Below are 20,557 nucleotides of genomic sequence, written 5' to 3'. Positions count from 1 at the left end.
GTATCTAAAGTCTACTCCCCCTGTCATCTGCAAAAAGCACAATGCCATTTCCTGTTACGAAAGCGGGGAGAAGAATGAACCTTGAATAAAAGGCCTTGCTGCTCCTTTGCGGGAATAGTAGTGCAAAATGCAGTTTTAGTAACTGCATTACTCACAACAGTAAAGAAAGAAATATTTTGCCTCTTGAAAACCTTTTTAGTGAAATACATCATATCACTGATATAAAATTCATCCGGCAGGTAATTTAGATTATGCACAGGTCTATAAGCTTTCACCAAAATAAAAACCAGTTTTGAGACCTTTGCTTTTTCACTGCAAACAACAAATACCTTGTTCCCACAGTCCAACCTAAAGCCTAGTTCACTCCATATATAAAATACATCATTTGTGGAACACGAAAAACTGAATCAAAAGTAGTTCAGGTGGGGAAAAAGATAGGATGTGTGTTTAAATATTTTTTAGCAACACATTAAAACTGTTGAGTGGCAAAAATATCCAGAAAAAAAAAAAAAAAAAAAGAAAAGAAAAAAGGTTCAGACATTTCCTACCCACAGGACTCTCAAAAGTAACGTGGAGTTTTAGTCTGTTTTCACCTTTGATTCAAACCTCACTCAACTAACCTATTTAAAATTTGGCTAAAAGAATGCTGAAAGACTCTCTACCCTGCAACAAATGGAGATCTTTTGGGTCAAGGTTAACAGCAAAAATTTATGCAAGACTTAGTTTACATGCACCTGTGCTATAATCTGATATGTGTGGAACCTGATGGTTTCAACTGTGTTCTTATTCACGTATTTCATGGAAATTAAGCTTCAATTTATAGAGGAGACACAATAAACCCATGTATTTTGTTTCTGCCTTTTCCGACCTATCATATTCTTTTGTAAACAGGTAATGAAAATGTTATTCTTTACCCTCAGCAGTAGGATACCAGATATTTGGATGTGCACACTTGATATTAAGGCTTTTGGAAAGGATTAGTGTTTCCTTACTCTTTACCTGTTTAGACAGTCTGTCTTCCTCTTCAATGTACTTCTGTTCTTTGGGCATTAAGGTTCGTATGCTGGCTTTCACCTGTGCATTAAAATGTGTGTCAATATTTCAGGCTTACTCGCTCCTTACTAATAACACATGCTTCAATTGGCAAAAATTACGAAGTTTCAAAGTCATGGCTGCCAAGCCCGCGACACATAAACGTACACAGAGGCATGAGTTGCTGCTCTTTACATTAGCAGCAATAGCAGCAGCAGCAGCAACAAAAAGAGTGGGTGTGCCAGGCAGTGGCAGAAGAGTATTCTGTAGTATACATCAAGGTTTAGAGAAAATGAGGAATGACAGAAATTCTCTACAAATCAGGAACAAAAGCCTTCATGAAACTGAAGTCTTTAGCAGTACAAAAAAGCCAAAGTTAAGACTTACAGCATTAAAAATCACATCTATTTCAAGATAGATGACCCCCTTTGTTGGCCCTGTCAGCTGCTTGTTTTTCAAGACGTAGGCTTTCTGTTCACCATTTTGAATCTGCAGGAAAAGGACATGACAGCCGTCTGTCTCGTGGTCTCCACTGAATACACCCCCCCGGTGACCCCTGACCCCCAGCTGCTGAAACTGACAGAGAACCCAAAACAACTGTGGCAAGTCTGACAAGTACCTGTTCATTACCAGGACCGAGTCTGTCAGGAAAAATTAACTATCATGGGATTCAACATGGCCGTGAATTGAGTATGTTAAAATTTTAGTGTTCTTATTACAGACCTTGGTTGAGAAATGACAGACACAGAGCTGCAAATCTTTTTTTTTTTTTCTTTTTTTTTTTCTTTTTTCCTTCCCCCCCCCCCCCCCCCGCCCCCCCCCTCCCCCCCCTTCAGCAGGAAAAATTCAGAGCGGTACGTCAGGTGAATGAAACTTACAGACAGCAACGGTATAGCAACTTTGCCTAGAAAGTCAGCGCTCCGATCGCGGTCTTCGTCATAAACTGTCACTTCAAGCACCGAGTGGATGTCTTTAATATTGCTACAAAGGGAGAAGCACACACAGAAGACAGGAGTCACCTACACCGGCGGGTACCAAGGACAAAAGCCTGAAAGGTTAGCAAAACCAGATACCCGTCTGTTTTTCCAAGCCATGGCAGAGAACAGAACTTAAGTAAAGGAGGTGTCCCTCCCTACAACCGAAAGGCTTCCTCGGGGCTGTGGCGATCACTGGCTCTCTCTGCGAGGCTTTCCCAGCAGAAGTTTTCCGAAGGATGTTGCTTTAAATCTCCTACCTGGGGTTTGCGCCGCCAGAGCTGCGAGGAGAGCCAGCGCTGGGGGATTTACAGCCGCCAGCAGCAGGACTGAGAGCCGTTAAACACTACCCCTTAAACGCTGCTATCCTTGCAGCCATTCCTACTGCAAATGCTGTGAAATCTGCAGGTTTGTAAACGAAAATAATTACGAGCTCCACGAGTCCTCGCACTGAGAACAAGCTCTTTAATTCTGAAACCCTTGCTTAATTACAAATACACAACAGTCACGACAACAAATTCAGAACAAACAATACAAAACGATGCATTTTTCAGCTACTACTGTTTTTTGCCTGTGAGCTATTAAACACTCCACCACCTTGCACAACAAATGTCACTGTACATTGTGAACTCTCAAGTGAAAAATTCACATCGCTTATTCAGAGAAAAAAACCAGAATTGTTTGAGAGAACTTATCCTTGATCAAATGGCTGATCCAGGAAATATGAATTCATGCAGAGCAGTTTAACTTCAGTAAAATATATGCCTATAGACAAAACTGGATTGCTGGACCAAAATTAATTATCAAATCTGAGCATAAATAAAATAGTCAATGAAAACATACATAGAAGAGAGGTGAAAACTCTCCTTGAAGGCCTTTTGAGTTTTTCTATTTGATTCCTGATTAGTCTTTTGTCCTCTATAAAAACAGGCAATTTCTTATGCAGAGAACACTGTCGAGCAGTAGAGGTTGATTAGTTATTGGCTCTATTTGTAGATAATTAAAAATAAATTAATGAAGAATTTAGAGTACCTTTGCAGATACATAAATGAGAACTACGTTAATAAGCTAATGAGAAGTAGAACTGCTGTGAGAAATTTTCTTTTGTTCCGAGTTCACTCCTGAGAGCTCACTGCAGGGCAAGAAAAGCTACGGATGCCAAATATATGAATGACAAATTCGGAAGGGAAAAAAAAGAAAATTAAAATTAGACTGAGTTTTGAGATCAAGGGCAAAGTATAGCATTTTCATTTACGATAAAGTGAAGTAAGTGTGCACAAAGCTAACTGGTTTTGCAGTGGATTGCTAGCTGATTTCAGCAGCAGAGAAACCTGCAACTGCTCAGTTTTCTACTCATTGGTGTCACACTGCAGTCAGATAGAACCAGCGAGAAAAAGAAGGCAACTGAGCAAGAAAAATAACAGGAACATTTTGTTCGTGGAAGACTTTTTTCTGTTTTGTCACAGCCTTTTACTGTCTTCAAAATAACAAAAGGATGAAAAAACCCAACCATATCAATTCCCAAAAAACTTTATGTTTAAGACTGTGTTTTACCCAATAGCAGCATTGTAGTAGTATATTAGATGGTATTGTGGGATCTGCATCTGGTATAATGGGAAGAACAAGTGGAAAGTATCTGATCATAATTCAGAGAAGTGTGACTGCATTTAAAATTCCTTCCTTTATACAATTATCCAATGTTTACTGAAGTTAACCACCACATTTTAATGAAGGTCATAATCACAATATCCTTTTTTCCACCCAAAACTTCAGGGACAAATCCAGTGCGACAGATTTGGCTCTTGAAACTCTCACGGAAGTTGGCAGGAGTCTGGAGTGCTTAGCATTACTCATACCTGGTTTCCAAGAAACAGACCTTGGTTTTTTACCTTTAAAATGGTACCCCTTCTCTGATTTTTTTCATGTCTTTAATCCTCAGAAAAGTATTAAAGCTGTTCGGTTTAGAAATGTCAGTATGTCATCACTACCCTTCTTCAGAATCAGCCGTAGATATCTTTGATTCACACGTACATCCCCTTCAAAACACTCCTCCCCTCAAAAAAATCCCCAACCCCACACACACACACTCACAAAATCCAAACACCTACAATGTGAAGATCTTGTTCCATTCTGGGTTGAGGTTCTTGTAGACGGTATGCGTCAGCAGTCTGTCATTGTTCAGTTCAACTACACAAAATGGGTCACTTTTACCTGTAAGAGAAAATTTGGAACAAAACTTATGAACTAAGAAAACACACCGTGAGCAAGGTTTAAATCAAAATTAGTTTCTTTTTTTTTTTTTTTTTTTTTTTTTTTTCCCCCCCTAAACTGCATTGTAATTCTCTCAGGAATTAATTCAGGGAAGTCCTATGGTCTGCATTATATTCAAGATGATCATAACAGGCTGTTCATCTCCATAATCCTAAAAGAACATCTTTTTTGTCTTTAAAAAAAAAAAAAAAAAGAAAAAAATCACCATACAGACTCTTCTGATGAAAAAACAGCATGTTCATAAAAGGTGCCAAGCACCCTTCTGAGACAGCTAAGAGAACTTTACTTTAATGGTGCCAATCCTGCACTGACTGTAATGATAACATAATTAGAGCATTTTGATATGTAGGAAATGTATTATTCCATATTATTTGTAATAACATAGCACCTATGATACTTATCCAAAGATTACTATGCCCTACATGTTTCACGCTGTACCAATTCTCTCCCCAAAATCAAAAAGCCTTAAAGACAGTGTCAGATAAAAGCCTAACACCAGAGAAAATGGGCAAGTACAATTAAACAATGAGACGATATCAGCTGGAATGATGGGCTGTAGTCTCAGCACAGCAGAAGCTCAAACGTGGTTGAGATTTTTGTATACATTAAATCACAATGAAGTAGCTTTGCATATATTTACACGAAGGTCCCTCAGCGTGAAAGCCACCACAGGAGGAAGTATGAAGATGCTGCTTTGAAAATGTAATATGTAGATAATGGAAACGGTATCCTAGACTGGATATGGAAGCTGATTTTTTTTTTTTAAGCTAAAGAATGAGGAAAGGAAATATGTGTGTGTGTGTGTGTGTGTGTGTGACCCTGAATGTGAAATAAGCAGTTTATAGCCAATGGCTGCAGGTGAGCAGTGCTCAGACACCAAGCAAAGAGCCAGAAAAATCATCCCGACTGAAAGTTTAGGGGAAACATATGAAACTTATCATAAACTTTTTCTTGGATATCCATGAGGCCAAGATTTGCACATGGAAAGGAGAAGAAGGAAAGCAGACATCTGAATCTCATGCTTAACAATAGTTTGTTTGAGTAAAAAAAGAGCTCTCCAAAGAGGCAGGAAGTGAAAGGAGGGAAAATTGATATCTCCAGGGTTTCAGGGCAACCCTGAAATTTCCTGGAAGGGTAAGAAGGTGTTGTGAGGAAGATCTGAGGAAGAGCTATGGTGGAAGGAGCAGTAACGCAAACATGAGGGGCAGGGTGAGAAGAGACTTGCAATAAAGAGGCAATAAAGGGAAGAAATCGCAGTGTGGAGTAAATTATTTAACTCATATTTCAAATTACGACATTAATGACAACCACTATTAATGCTGGCCGTGACAGAGGGATGCCATCCCTCCTACCTCTTTTGATTTCCTGCAGTAATTGAAGAGAACAACATTTGCCTTCGGCACAGAATACAGGTGTATGGAGTATCTTCATGTAAGGCTACAAATACGTAAGTAGAAAGCTGTAGAATAAATTGCTGCTCCCAGAACCCAAGGGAACTTTGTCTGATGGAAATTAACAACTGAGTTGCATACTGGAGAGTGGCTTGTTCTCGTCCCTGGACTTTCTTTGGACAGCAAAGTGCTTGAAAGTTATTGAGTGTTGGCATTGGCCTTCCACAATCAAATCCAGCACACTAAGCAATTGTATTTCACAATGTCTTCAATAATTCTGTAATGCTTTGTCATGCATTGTAAGAGGCCATAAATTGAGTAGCTCAATAGGGCTACATTAATGATATTAGGGAGGCATGTAATTTGTTTCATACCTTATACAAATGACAATGAAATCAATATTTAGACAAAGCTGTCTAGGGGTCACATCTCCCAAACTGCAGTATTGATTCAGACTACATCAGAGGTTAATGTGCATATTATTAACTTTAATGATAAAGAATAATTGTTTTAAACACATTGTGAATTACAGTTATAGTTGAAGTTTACCTCCTCTAGTAAACAATACACCACTGAATCTTTCTCATTAAGCTTGAAAAATTATTAATTCATTAGTCAGCAGAGATGGATATATCACACATCTCAATGTCTTCCTACTTCACCAGCCTAAAAGGTGGTAGGAAACTTAAACATATTTATTTAGGTTCTTTGGGTTTCAGTATTTGAAAAAGAAAGGCCCAGAAGATAGTTAAAACAAGGCAGAACTGACACAGCAGGTGAGCTAGACGATACTAATTTATCTCCCTTTTTAAAGTATCATCAATCATATTTGCATATGACGGTACAATGTGATTTGTGCTTATTAATCGTATACAGACGCAGGAAAATGCACTGCAGTGTCTAAAGGCCACCTCCTGTAAACAAAGAGAAAGTATTTACTACATTCATTTATTTTCTGCATTTGTTGACATGCACTTTTTCAGTGACTCTCCTTATAGATTTATAAGGATATCAATCCACTTAAGAAAGCTAAATAATATGTAACATCAATCACAGAGGTCCTTGATCAAACCAAAGACAGTTTTCAGAAATAAAAAAAAATCCCCCTCTCACACTCAACATTTCATCTCTCCTCTCCTCTGTAAGTTGAAAACAGTTCAAGACCAAATATGACAAAAGGAAATATTGTGAAATGGTACCAGGGAGAGCCCAAATATCAAGGATGACAAGTAGAAGTTTCCCAGCTATGAAGATCTCTACTAAGGAACACCGTTTCTACCATATGAGTAGGCTACGCAGTTCCCATATGCAAAGCCCTTCACCATCGCCCATGGGCACTTCTTCCATATGCTGAAACACTCGTAACCAAGCTGGGTATCTGAAAGGCAACACTCTTTGCTGACGTACTAAACATATGGTATGTGCAAACGTTATTTGGATACCAACCCAAATAAGTGAACATGATCCAGAAAGACAAAGCCAGATCAGTGCACAAGTACTTGGTGAAACTCATATCCATCTGTCATCTTTCAAGTTCTCGTTATTAGAAAGAATAACTGCAATCTTAACTCTCACTGACAGCCACGGCAACCTGCTGCATTGCAAGAGTGTTCAAAATAATGGGATCTTTCCCAAAGAAAGCCTTAAGAGAGCACGGAAATGTTAAAAGATGTCGGCCTTAGGTCTCCTTGGTCTCTAGAAGGACCAAGGAAATTTGAGAATTTACACTATATTATTCAAAAGCAGTACCTTCAGCACAACACATCCTCTTAAGCAAGGCAGCCTCAGATGACCTCTGTCTAGTTAATGCAACTGGCAATTTCAAACAAAAGATAGATAAATGGTTTTCCTCATTTTTATATAACAGAACCACACATGCTCAGAAAAGTATGTGCTGTCCATCTAGCTGTTCTAAAAGTACACTTAAAGACCTCCGATTAGACTTGTGCTGCCTAAGCTCAATTACATCACTCTAAATTATGTTGTCATCTCAAGCACGCCTTTCACTACAGGCTGAACCACCACTGTCAAATATCCCTATATATCAGCTGTCACGCGTCAAGAAATTCTGCCCAAATCCCTGTGTCTACTGAGGATCCTCCCTGCTCTGTGCCTTTTGTAGGCCTCCAGCTGCTGTTCCAGTGACTTCAGAGGTACCGAAATCTACTGATCAGGACATCCACAAACTTCTGAATGCAGCCCAAAATGTGTGCTCAGTGCTCTGCCAGGGTAAAACGACCACCACCTGCTTAAGGCACTTAAGAGCATACTCCCAGCACACCGAAACCAGCACTCACGGTTTTGAGTAATCCCATGACCTCAGCGGGACTGACCCCTGTTACACCTAGGACTCTTTGAAGGAATTCGTGATACAACTAGGTAGTCAAAAAAAGTGAAGTACACCTTCCAGCTGACTGAAATCAGACCTGCAGTAAACCTCAATAAGTAAAACGAATCTCATGAATCCATTCTGTTGCTGTAACATCTCATGCTTTTTGGACTCTACTTGTACAGTCCTAAAGGCTCCTGAAATGACAGAAATAAAGAGCTAATTTACATAATACTCATAATAACCTGGAAGGGAAAGCAGCTTCTCTTTTGATGTACCTCCCTCACCTTTCTCCCCCCTTTAGCCACTACAGACCTGGACTATTTGAGAATGTCCCCTAGAAGGAATTCTACTTTGTAATGTAAGTTATCAATGAAAAAAATTAAAGAACTACATATCTTTTGAAGCTTCCCATTTTATTCATCATGCCACACACTGCATCTAGTTTGACAGATATCCTTGTTTGTGCTATGCTGTACTGCATTTAAACTTTAGACAGCTGCCAAGACCAGAGCCCAGACTGAGATTACTTTACTTAGATCTAAGTATTTTACTTCAATCAGCACCGTGTCCCTCATGTTGCACGCTGCACACACATAAATTAAACCATTAGTCTTTCACTTGTTACCTTAATTCTCAGAACTACTGCATGCCCCTGGATAAACTGCACAGCCATCAGCTGAAACCAGCCCAACTCTACAACAGTGGTTAGGCTGCAAAAGAGGCTAACAGGGAACTAGTAAGGTCTTATCTGTTATTCGCTTCAAAACTCAAAGTCCCCCACAGCCCAGGAAGTCCTTCACAAGAGAAATGAAGTCAACTGGGAGCTCAGATTTGTTATCTGGATCTCAGAAGGTTGGCTACTTCAGTAATTTTTTTCTCCTGCAAGTATATAAAATACACTTTTTCATCATAGAAGAGAGACCTAAATAGTGACAGTTTTTAATTGCGTCTCAAAATATTTAGAAAATCAAAACATCAAAACCTCAACATCCGCACAATTTTAGCTCCTGAATCTTCTCAAGTAGCTACAGCACCACATCACCCAACAGTCTTGTTGTGTTTTTCACTTGGAAAAGTTTGGGGAAGGACCTTTCCACCAGTTCAAAGGCCACAGGACTTCCACATTTGCAGATGAGCTGGCTCGCCACGCTGGGACTCCTTGGCAAGCACCAGCGATGTCGGGTGGCTTGTGAACCCTCGTGAACGGATGTTCTAGGGCTGGTGGACCAGTCTCAGACACATGCCACCGCAGCCCATCCTCTGGGCTGGAGGTGAGCTGGACTCTGCCCCGTCTAGTGGGCAGCGAAACCAACAAAATGTTGGGCGCCATCCCAAATTCAACTCCGCAAGTACTGCTTTTTCACAAGAGACTGAATGACACGTGACCAATTCAGATGCGAGTATCTTTTTTTTGTACAAATATGAACTTTACCTGAATATTAGAGCTGTCAAACTGCAACACAATGTAATTCATATTTCTGGGCAAGTTAAACAGATATGTCTTTCAATGGTCCCTGAAGGGGAGGCTGTCCAATAAAAATTTTTGGTTCTTAGTAGGATTATTTTCCCAGCAAAAATTCATTTTGGAACACAGCAATTCTTCCAAACAGGGACTTCAATTCAACATAATTGCGCTTTTGCACTCACTTTCTGGCTCCACTTGTACACAAAGCAGAGTTTTCCTTGATGAAAAGCTATCAGAGCTTAATTTAAATTTCTTGCTTGGCTTGTTTTGTACAAGTTAAACTGTGATGTTCTTTTATTATAAAACTACTAAATACATGCGTTTGTCTCCAGAAAACTGCATGTCATCTGCATATTATTTGGTTAATACTGTACAAAAGGACTCTATTAAACAAACATTTGAGAACATCGTATTTTATGCAGTAAGATGATTCACTGTTTTAGAGAGAGAAAAACACCTGTGTACAGTCATAAACATCACGGTTTTCTGTTTCCAGTCTTTGAAAATCCAGCTTGTAGGCAAGAAAGTAAGAAATCTGAAAGACCATCGGTCACTGCAGAACGTTTTTCTTTCTTAATCAGGACTGCCATGGACTCTTACAAGGAACTACCACTGATGCAATTGCTTTTCAGAGTAGATGCAAGCCAAGAAGCATACGGCAGACCTCCCTGTCCTCTGAAAAACTTACTGTACTTGGTAAGGATTAACTTGCAAGGGTCAGCAGATAGCACAGGGCTACCTCCTGAGAAGCCCTCTGGAGATACTTCTACCATGGCTGTAGAAAGCATGTATTGCTTCAGTGTACATCCAGAGACACAAATAATTTCCTGGTTTTGTTTCTTCAACAGTTTTCTCAACAAAAGGAGCCATGTGGCAGGCTAAATACAGATCACCTGCCACTGATCAGTCCGTAAAGTTGTATAAACTGATAGAAAGTCACCTCCAGTGCTGGCTAGACCATGAACTGGTTTTAAGCAAATCTTTATTCTGAACTATTCTTTAAGCAAACTTTATTCTGAACTAAGTATTAGATGAATTTTTGCATTGTTTAAATTACATTATCAGAACTGAACTGGAATCACGGACTACTAAAATTGATTTAGATGGTTCAAAAATTTTGTAAGATTTCAATTCCATTTCTACTTTCAAAAGTCAAGTTCACAAACCACAACCTCACAAAGTTCAACCAAGTTTAACGTCGTTATGAAAGCTGAAATATTGTTTGAATATTTCATAGGCTATTATGGTTCTCCCCCACTGCTGGCCATGCCTGTCCATTACAGATCTAAGTCCCCACAGCCAAAAAAGGCCTTTATTTTTTGGGAAGACAAGACAGCCAGTTCATGACTCTGGGGGGCAGTGCCACTCATGCAGACGCTAATGTCACTAATGTTGTTCCAAGCTCCCTGCCAGCCAGCTGCTTGCAACAGAGCAGCCAGTCTGACCTTTGGCCAGGAGGAGGAATGGCTCAATAGCATGAGAAGCCGCCTTATCGAATGGATTAAGTACAGGACCCAAGCCAAATGCCAACTTTGACAAGGACTTGCTCTGTCGGCCCTAGCTGAGTCAGTTAACCTTTCTTAGTTTTCCATCTTTAAAATGGAAATGATAATTCCTCCTTAACAGTGCTGCTGCAAACATGTTGCGATGGAGTGATATCATGAAGGTGTGAGATATCTTGCCTGGCGATGCAGTGCAGTGCCACAGTCACTGCCACGGAGTATTTACAGAGGAAAGCATGAAGTTATCCTTTCACTGTATATTTAATTCTAGATGCTATTCTCAACCAGAAATGCCTTTTAATTTTGTCACTCTTATCCTAAAATTGCTACCGTCTTTAAAAAAAGTAGTTTTGCAGTATATGATATTGGACTGATGTCTTCAGGAGACCTATACGATAGGACCAGGTGAGATTTTATCTACCACAGAATACCGCCCATCTAGTAGATTTCTGTACTTTGTGAAGATAATTCAAGTGTATATTGAAATCTGGTTGTGCTAACTGACAGAGAAAATTACTTTTGGAACCATATTTCCAAAGGGCCTCTGAATTTATTCTTTCAATTTTACATGCATGGGCTTCCATACCTTTGTGAATTTAACATTTGTGTACATCACTCTGACAATTCCTAGCATTTGAAGAACAATTTCAAAGACTATTTTTGCACATGTGGTATTAGGACATTTTAGTAGAACAGATTTTAGAAAACTCATTTACATTCTGCACATTTAGCCACCTTGGTATCTTCATCCTACTTTCAAGTACTTTAATCAAAATTTTAACATGGAATTTTCTTAGAAGAGAGGCTGAATTCCAGACATAAAACTGAAAAAGAAGAAGAAGAAAAAAATTCTGCCTCATTTTCTATGCTTAGTTTCTGTTCTTCACAGGAGGAGAAGCCTGAAAAGCTTTTGACTGTAAACCTAAATATCACCCAGCTCTTTAGTAAAATCTGTCTGATACACCAGGTTCTGAAATCACGGCACCCAAAAAAACCTGCAGACAATTGATTAATAATGAGGTCAGAAATACAAATAAATTTACTTCTAATGAAGACTGGAGACACAGTAATCAAAGTGTTAAAAATTCATTTCATGCACATCTCATTTGCCTCTTAGCTGATATTTATCACATAATTCTGTGAGAAAGTAGAGGCCTAAGATGCTCCAGATAAATGTCTCAATTAATTGTACAGAGGTAGCCCTCTTTGAGCTGAACCAGAGCTGTGAGCTCTTTATTAAAAGCACTATTCTGTAGCCTGTAACCTTGTTCCTTGACTCCTCTCTAGTTTCCAATTTAAACAAGTCCCCATGCGGCCCGCTCTAAAGGGCTTTGTCTCCCTGTCATTGTTAAGAGAGCCGAGGCATCCTGGAAGTGTGAAATCAGACCTCATGAGCTGAACGGTTCCCCAGGGAACGCCGGACCGCGCAGAAGGTCAAAGTCATGGGCTGGACCATCTGAAAGCGTCTGATCGCCGGTCTGTGACACAGCAAGCCGGGTGGGGGCAGGGGGAGAGGGGAGCCAGGGGGCTAGAATTGAACACGTCTTAATTAAAGCCCAAAGACAGCAAAACAAACTGTTTTCTAGGCAGGCCGTCACACAGAGCTTGGATTTTGCTCGGCTAATGAATCTGAGTTGCTAACTATTATTCCTTAAAATAACAGGACTTTTGCTGGAGTTGCTCAAACCTGTGGCACATCTTTTCCCACCCTGCCTGCTCCTTGTCAGTAATAAGGCAGAGGTTTTGAGTTTTATTTCGTAGTACAAGGGAAAGGAGGAATGCATCTGCCCCGGTAAAGGAGATGCAAGCATGCCTGGAAGCCAGCAGCCTTCCAGCACGACCCACCTACACCTGCCCACCTTTGCTGCAGAAGGAGCAGCTTCCCCGATCAAACCGGCATTATGTCACAGCAAAGGGCCTGCGGCTTCCCAAAACTCACACGGGTTAGGCGAGCAGAGCATGTATGAATTTCAGAGGCCAACCAGCACGATGAGCCCGTTACACTTTACGTTTTCTTGCACCATCAGAATATTTCTTCACGTAAAAGGATGTCCCTGGAGGCACACACACTGCTGTGCCAGGGCTCTGCAAGCAACCCAACCCTGGAGAAGGTCTGCTTGTCCTCCAGAGGCACCACAAGCCAGCAAAGATGCGGGGAATGGGGAAAATATAACTTCTTTTAGCTGAGGATTTAGGGAGAAAGTGGCCGTGCACTGAATAGCTAAAACACAATGGAAGATTTAAACGAAACTTTCTTTTTAGGAAGAGAAGGAAAAAGTAAACACCACACTCAATGTCTTTCCATCTGTTAGATTATAGTTTCAAAAAAAAAAAAATTAAAAAATACATATTTTCCAGGAAGGGCTATTTGCTGTGACCAGAATTTCCAACAGAACATAACTTTGCATTGGTGGAAGCCCTAAAATTGTGTTTTGACCGTGGAAAGATGCTGTTTTTCCTGGGGAAACATCCCCATAGACCTGGCAATTCTCTCAAAGGCCCAGGTCCTGGAACACGCCCTATTTTTCAGCTCTCCCCGAAATCACGGTGAGCTTTCAAGCACCAGCGGGGAATCTCTCAACCCCTCAGCAGCTCTCCCTTTCCCAGACTTCCTTGCAAGCAGGCTGAGGGAGAAGCCTCACTTTGTTCTTTTCTGGGGTATTTTTAAAACCCAGTTACGGCACATTCCAGCAGCGCCCTGTTTTCAAACTGGTTTGCTCCCCTGTCCACCACTTCTCCAAAATTTCAGCCCACCCTGGCATCCTGTTGAATGCATGTCTAGGTGGGGGGGTTGTAAACTGAGGTCTGAACCACCACCTTAATCTCCCTCTTTTTTTAAAAAAACCTGTACTAACCTTAACGATTTGAAGTGCACTGTCCAACACTGGGCTATTGAAACTGGAGAAAAAAATGCCCTCAACTATCAACAGTTTATTAGGGGCTTAACTGAAGTGACCTACTGTAGTAGCATTCAGGCTATGGGCTTTCTGTGGAAAGGAGAAGAATTGAGGGTTTCATTAAAAAGTAATTTGTGCTTTTTACTCATTCATTCAACGGGAGTCTCAATTGCTCTTTATTCACACAGAGTTAATACAGTATTACAATGCTGCTCAATGAATGTATGGTAACAAAAGAAAAATTTCACATTTTGAAAGGAAAAAAAAATCCTTGCAACTGTAGTAAGATTGATGACTACTTAAAAGATTACAGAAATCTTTTTCCGTCTATGCTTATGCTTAATGATGGAATATTAAGGATTTTTAAAATCCATTCAGCCCAAACTAATAAATCTTGATTTATTACTTCACATGAAAAGATTCCTGAAAGGGAAATGGGATACGTTCAGCAGACAGGAAACAGAGAAAACCACACAGGTACTATACAGGTGTTTCAGCTAGTTTTCAGACTCCAGGGAGGGCAAAAGATTAACTCTGAAAGAACAATATAGTAAGAAGAGCAAACTAGTCCTTAGCTTTTACTAACACAAGCAATCCTTAGTCACATAAGTTATGCCACTGATGACAGCGCTCTCCACACTGACTAATAAGTATTGCTCAGTGGAATAAAGGTGGAGGGTCATGTTTTATACAATTTTTGCAAACATGATTTGTTGACAAACACCAAATAACCACTTTGAGTTATTTCTAAATATTACTATTCAAAGTTTAATCTGAAATGAATGATCTGTACATACCCACAAGTTACTAAAAATAGCTGTAAATGACTACAGTAGTTAACAAGAACCCTTTGTCCCCTTTTCAAAATACCAGGTATTTTTCTCCAAAATATACAATGATTTTGGTAATGTCTGGAATGCACAGCCACCTTACAGAGCATATCTGCCGTATAAATGTCTTTTCTTGCTAATGAACAGAGTATGTGGGACACAGGAGGGTACTGAGTGTTCTTCCCCGTCCTCCTGACCATCATTCTAAATGCAATGTCCGAAAATTTTTGGTAGCTCTGTAACATCTTTAATTGAATCAAATGTATTTCCAAAAAATTTGTTCAACCAGCACAAATGACATGTTGATCTAGAAAAGCCGAAGACTGAACGAGGTCAGGGACTGAATTATCCCATTTGCCCCTGAATAACTTAATCTCTCTCTCTGTTCAGACCACATTGGATTATAAGGTCAAAGCCGAGCGAGGAATCCTTAGAAGCATTTCTCCAACCTACCCAAAAATAGAATCAGTTATTTTGCGTGCCACAAACTGGATGATCAGTTTCAGCAATAAAATGCTTGTTCTGTTACCTTTTCTGAGAAAAAAACAAACAAATACTGGTACTCATGCTAGCTAATTTATAAAAAACTAATAAAAAGTGAGCATATTGCTATATATCTACATCTGCTCCTGTAACAGAACATTTATGTCCAAATTGCAGTGAAATCAGCCAGATCAGTATCGTTTCCTTTTTTTCCCCCTTTATTTTTTTTTTTTTAAAGCAGAGGTGGCTATTTTCTGACACAGAAGCAGCTCATTTTGCTCCACTCAGCTTGTGCAGTGTGAAGGTGATTGTACTTACAGGAGGTAACTTGGACATTTCTGGGGAAATATGGTCACTATGGCTGAAATACTTCTTTATTTTGAAAAGCAAAAGGTTAAATTATCCATTCGGCTTATATCACATAAAATAGAAAATAAAAGAACATTTTCTTATTTCTCAAACAGATAAGCAGTAGTTACAGGAAACTGTATTTATTTGAAATGTCTGAAACCAACAGCAGCCTTGCTAAATATCTGGCAGATATTAAGAGGTTATTTTGGCAACAACTTTAAAGTTACTACTTCCATTTGCCTTGTTCTCTGGAATTCAGCTTTAATTTGGATTATTTTGTATAATTTTACCTACTAGAAAAAGAAGTCTTTTCTATGTATTTTCTCCAGGAGCTCTGATGGAGAAAAATGTGTATTTCACCCCTCTGAGAAATAACCCGTGTAGGGCTCTGCTAGCATTAGAATGACTTGCTGCCTTAACAAAAGTTTTGTTTGTTTGTCTGTGGATTTCTTCCTTAATGAGCAGAAGGTGAGACTGTGCAAACAGACAATAATCTTCAGATAAACTTCTGTTTTAAACATTTTTTTTTCACTTCTAAAAAGGCCTGGTCTTACTGTGGTATTTACTGTCACAAAAACTAAATAAATCCTTGCCTGTGACATCAGCTGCCATCAAAGCTTCTGCCCTGATGACCTTCACCTGAAGAAATCCCACATCCTTCATGTCATGGAACATCATCATTGGACTCTAAAAAATAATAAAAAGAAAAAGAATTCTGGATTGCAAAAAAGACAAACCAAAAGCATTATTAATAGTCTCCTCCCTAGCCCTGATATAAGTTAGTGTAATTCTGTCTAACGCACTCACGCTTTTAAATATTATTTTCTGAAGAATGCACAGTTGTCAGTGTTTCTTTCAGTATTTTGCAACATACCAATGAAAAATGCAAAGGAAAAATTAGAATACGAATGATTAAATATAACACTAATTCTACTGAATTGATAATCCCCTAATAGTACATGAACAACTAAATTAACAATTAACAATAAATTATAGCAATTTAAGAAAATTAATACACATAATAAAACACTTTCTCTTCCTGAATACTTTTGTGAGATCTATGTCCACATTTTCCCTTTGGTGGCTCCAGTAGTATTTTGAAAAGTGTCTTAGGGCCAATATTATTTTTGTTGTGGTTGACCATTATATGCAAGCTTGCCTCTAGCATACATGCATATATAAGCTTGCAAATAACATGAGCAACAACAACCAAAAGAGGATTATAACAACAATTTTCATAATAATCACATGCAAAAAATTTTTAAAATTAATTAAAAGATGTTTTCAGTTCCATGGCAGAAAGCTCTTAGTATAAATCATCACTTTTTTTGACATAAATTTCTGCAATATCTACATATATTTAAAAAAGAAAGAAAAAATTAAAGAATAGACTAAAACTCGCACTCATCCAACATAGTTTTAGAAAGCTGCTTGGAAAGTGTGTTCTGTTGCTGCTCTTTCTTCAAATAACCAGAAGCAACAAACTTGGAGTATTATACCAGTTAGGTGTGATATGCTACAATTCTAAAGCTCTAACTTTGATTGTAATTTAAAAGTTACAGAATTTCAAATGATGGAATGTTGAATGCAACTTTTGAATCTGCAATCAATTAATAAGAAACATGGAATTATCATTCAGTTTTTAGATAACCCAGAGGAGCAACTCGGAAAGAGGAGACTAGAATTAGATTTTCAAACCTGTTTTAAGTCATATATATAGTGGCCTAATTTTTGGTTGTTTTTGCAAGTCTTGTGCATAAATACTAGCACATACCTTTGTTTTGAAGTATTTTAAATTCTGGGCTAATACATTTAATGCCTGTGGCCTTTTCTAAAATTTTAATGTAGTGCAGGTGAAACCTTTTCCACTGTTTATGATAACGTCCAGATTTCTAGAAAACGCAAACATCAGGTAAAACACCAAGTCAACAATTCTTTAATTTATTATGAAGGCAAAATCGACTGTTATGGAAAACCAGAATAAATAGCATCACTGATCTGAAAACCACAGGTGCTGCTTAAGTGAAATATTAAATGTCAGCTTGCAAAAACTACAGTACATTTATGCATAGATAACCTATCCATTAAAATGTTAGACATATAATGTGCAGCCCTGTCTCTTTATTAATAAAGACAATTCTAACAGTTAAACCACACTCTTGATATGAATTTCACAAGTCCCAACTGACCATTTACTGTTTGCAGTGAAGGTCTGACCTTGGTACACTGAACTGAGGGATCCAGTTAAGTGTGGTACCCCACACGCTACATACATAGGAACACACGCATGCATGTTATCACAGGATAACGGTTAATATTTATTTTTTTTTTAATTTTTAAGCTGTTAATCACCAGAGGGACTGCTTAAAAATACTGATGGCCAACTTTAATCAGCACACGCTCAACCCCCTGCTTATGTGCTTAGAAGCCGAGGGTGGCAGAGATGGTGTATAGCACTGCTATAATTCAAAAGCATGTTGGCACCATCCCTCATTTATTACAATAACGATCAAGGTTTGGAAGCTTCTTATCGGAACTGGTACCACAACAGATAATTCTGCTCTAATACCATCATGAAAGTGAAAGGATTTACAAAAATGTGTCCACATTTTACCCAAGTTTCCCCATGACCAAAACGAACAACGAGCTGCAAAAAGAAAACAAAGCAAAAACCAAACATAGATCAAGCCAAGCGACTGCCTCCCTCCCTGCAGTGCCGTCCAGCCCCCTTTTCCTAACTTCATCCTGGTGAGCTCATTCTGCGAAAAGGCACCAGTGCTGTATTTCACTTTGCTACCTCTGTTAGCATCCTGCACTATAATTATTTTTGAAGTTTTAGTTCCAGCAAGTCGGCTGGCTTAGATTCATTTACTGCACATCGTGACTGTGGAGACTGCTGAAAATGTGTACAACGCCAGGGCAGAGACTCTGGGAGACGCAAATGACTTTAATACATTACTTTAAATACATAACTTTAAGTAATGATTTATCAGATGAAATTCTGTCTTCTTATTTATGATTATTGTTGAAGGCCTCAAAACCCGCATGGTTTCTGAAGCCTGAAATTTCCATAGCAGAGGAATCCGTGATTTGCTGTGAATCTTTTCAGCCCTCAATAGATGGGAAAAGATTGAAATGCTCTGGAGATGAGTCCTCTTTATTTTTTTAATGAAAGGCTGTATAATATATTTTCTGTATGGCTGCAGCAGCTGTCAGGGAGAGCATCTCAGTTCAGCTCTATTATGGGAGAAGCAATACCCCATCCTATGGCATCGAGATACACTGAGGGGCCAGTACTGATTGACAGCTTGTCACCATGACGTCTTATTCCATCTCTGTTATGGAGAAAATTAATGTCACACCACCAGCCTTATGACTCGCTGTCATCTTAGAACTGCTCACCTTTTATCAATGCTCTAAATAACATTTCAAGCCCATCGTCTCACGGTGGACAATCTGGTCAAGGGACATTAAATCGGATGACTGTGAAATGTCATAATAAAAATGGAATGCTAACAACTTCTTCTCTAAACTAGCTCCTCTGGTTTTTAAACTGTGACAAGGGGGACCGCGGGTTCAGCACACCCGTTCTGAAAAGGTCATACAATCTCTCTTGGTCTGTACCCATTAATGCGCCCCCCTCCTCACCCCAAAAGGAATTAATCTTTTCAGACAATTGTGGTAAAATAATGGTTCAAACAGTAATGCCTGTTTAATTTGTAAGGCTCTGATGTTCAGCTACAAATGGTTAAATGACAGTAATAGAGTCATTTTCCAAGGCTATTTGATCTGATGGCAAGGTCAGCTCATTAACTGTTTTTGGCTGCAGAAAGGGTGCAAAATACATTTCTCAAATGGAAGCTGGATTTTGCGAGAGGACAAAAAATAAACCCCAAAATACAGCCACTCGGTGGGGAACAGTGCATCTTGCTAATTGCATATTCTTCCTTTGTATCGGTTCTGAAGTAGAGATATGAATACCAAAGACAAATCAAACGTCAGTGAAAAGAAACTATTTGAATTTCGTTAACCCTTGTCATTTCTTTCTTCTGCTGTCCACTGGTCATTTTAATGAAAACAGTAAAATTTATCAAAAAGGTGTATCGATGTTACAGTTTTCAAAAAACACATAATGAGAAATTCATGCCTCTGCAATATGAACGTCTTCCAAAAATATAAATGTTTCCAAATGCATACAGTCACGTAAATGTAAGAAAGGACACATATTCATGAATATGCAAAAAATGGAAATAAATAGATCAATCTTACACCACATAATTATGCTTTACACTGGGGACAAAATATTGAGAATTTAGGAAAACCAATTAATAATACACAGTCGTAGCATGTTTCTGTACTGCTACTAAATTATCAAAACCATCAGTATCACTTGACTGCCGTATCATCACACACAATAATCCACAGAAATACGGTACTGATGCACTTGGTAGCAAGAAGCATGCCACCTCAAAAACGTATCCATCAGAAATTTATTATATTTATAAAGATCTATTCTGACAACCACGGGCTGTCTTGGTGGATTCCATAATGTGCAGTAACTCTCTTAATTGTAATTATTTTTCAAAGATGGTGCGCAATACCTTAGCTCTCAGTTGGTTTAGGAATATTATGTTTAGCCTCACTAAGTCACCTCTATTAAACTGTGTTTATGATAACACTATTGGTGTATGAGTTGTACAAGCATTAGCAGACAGCTGATTCAGTGGAGATAGCCAGAATAAATTTGCTGAAGCGCACATCCTGCTAATCTGTTTGAAGAATATTGTACAGCATTAGTACTAGCACTTCATGTTATCTGCACAGCCTGATAAGGTACATCTTTATTAAATTCAGTTATTGAAAGGATGTCAGTCATGGAATAGGAATATTTTAAAATCTAAAAAAAAATTAAGCGGCTCTTTGTTAGTCAGAGCTTGGTTTAATGGCTGAGTGTCTAGAGAAGCCTTTCTAAACACCTGGCAGCATTGTACAATAAAAGCTTTGTAATTTTAAGTGGAAATAGCTTTTT

The 20,557-nt window shown here is 38.8% G+C and overlaps 1 protein-coding gene across 8 annotated transcripts in view; it reads right to left on the bottom strand.

The window, feature by feature from the left end:
• MCTP1 (multiple C2 and transmembrane domain containing 1) overlaps nt 1-20,557 on the bottom strand; it is a 278,735-nt gene that overhangs the window by 96,186 nt on the left and 161,992 nt on the right. For all 8 annotated transcript variants that reach the window (XR_012621495.1, XM_074811508.1, XM_074811510.1 and 5 more), the window contains 5 exons: nt 16,122-16,215; nt 4,115-4,217; nt 1,911-2,013; nt 1,420-1,521; nt 1,000-1,074 (listed from right to left, as the gene is read on the bottom strand). Coding sequence is in view for 7 of the 8 variants with exons in the window: in XM_074811508.1 (XP_074667609.1) it covers nt 1,000-1,074; nt 1,420-1,521; nt 1,911-2,013; nt 4,115-4,217; nt 16,122-16,215 (477 nt within the window). In the remaining variant the exon portion in view is untranslated. The remainder of the gene's footprint in view (nt 1-999; nt 1,075-1,419; nt 1,522-1,910; nt 2,014-4,114; nt 4,218-16,121; nt 16,216-20,557) is intronic.

The sequence above is a fragment of the Strix aluco genome, chromosome Z, assembly GCF_031877795.1.
Source record: "Strix aluco isolate bStrAlu1 chromosome Z, bStrAlu1.hap1, whole genome shotgun sequence".
NCBI classification, from domain to species: domain Eukaryota; kingdom Metazoa; phylum Chordata; class Aves; order Strigiformes; family Strigidae; genus Strix; species Strix aluco.
Note: the sequence above shows the minus strand (reverse complement) of the source record. Positions and strands in the feature narration are given on the sequence as shown.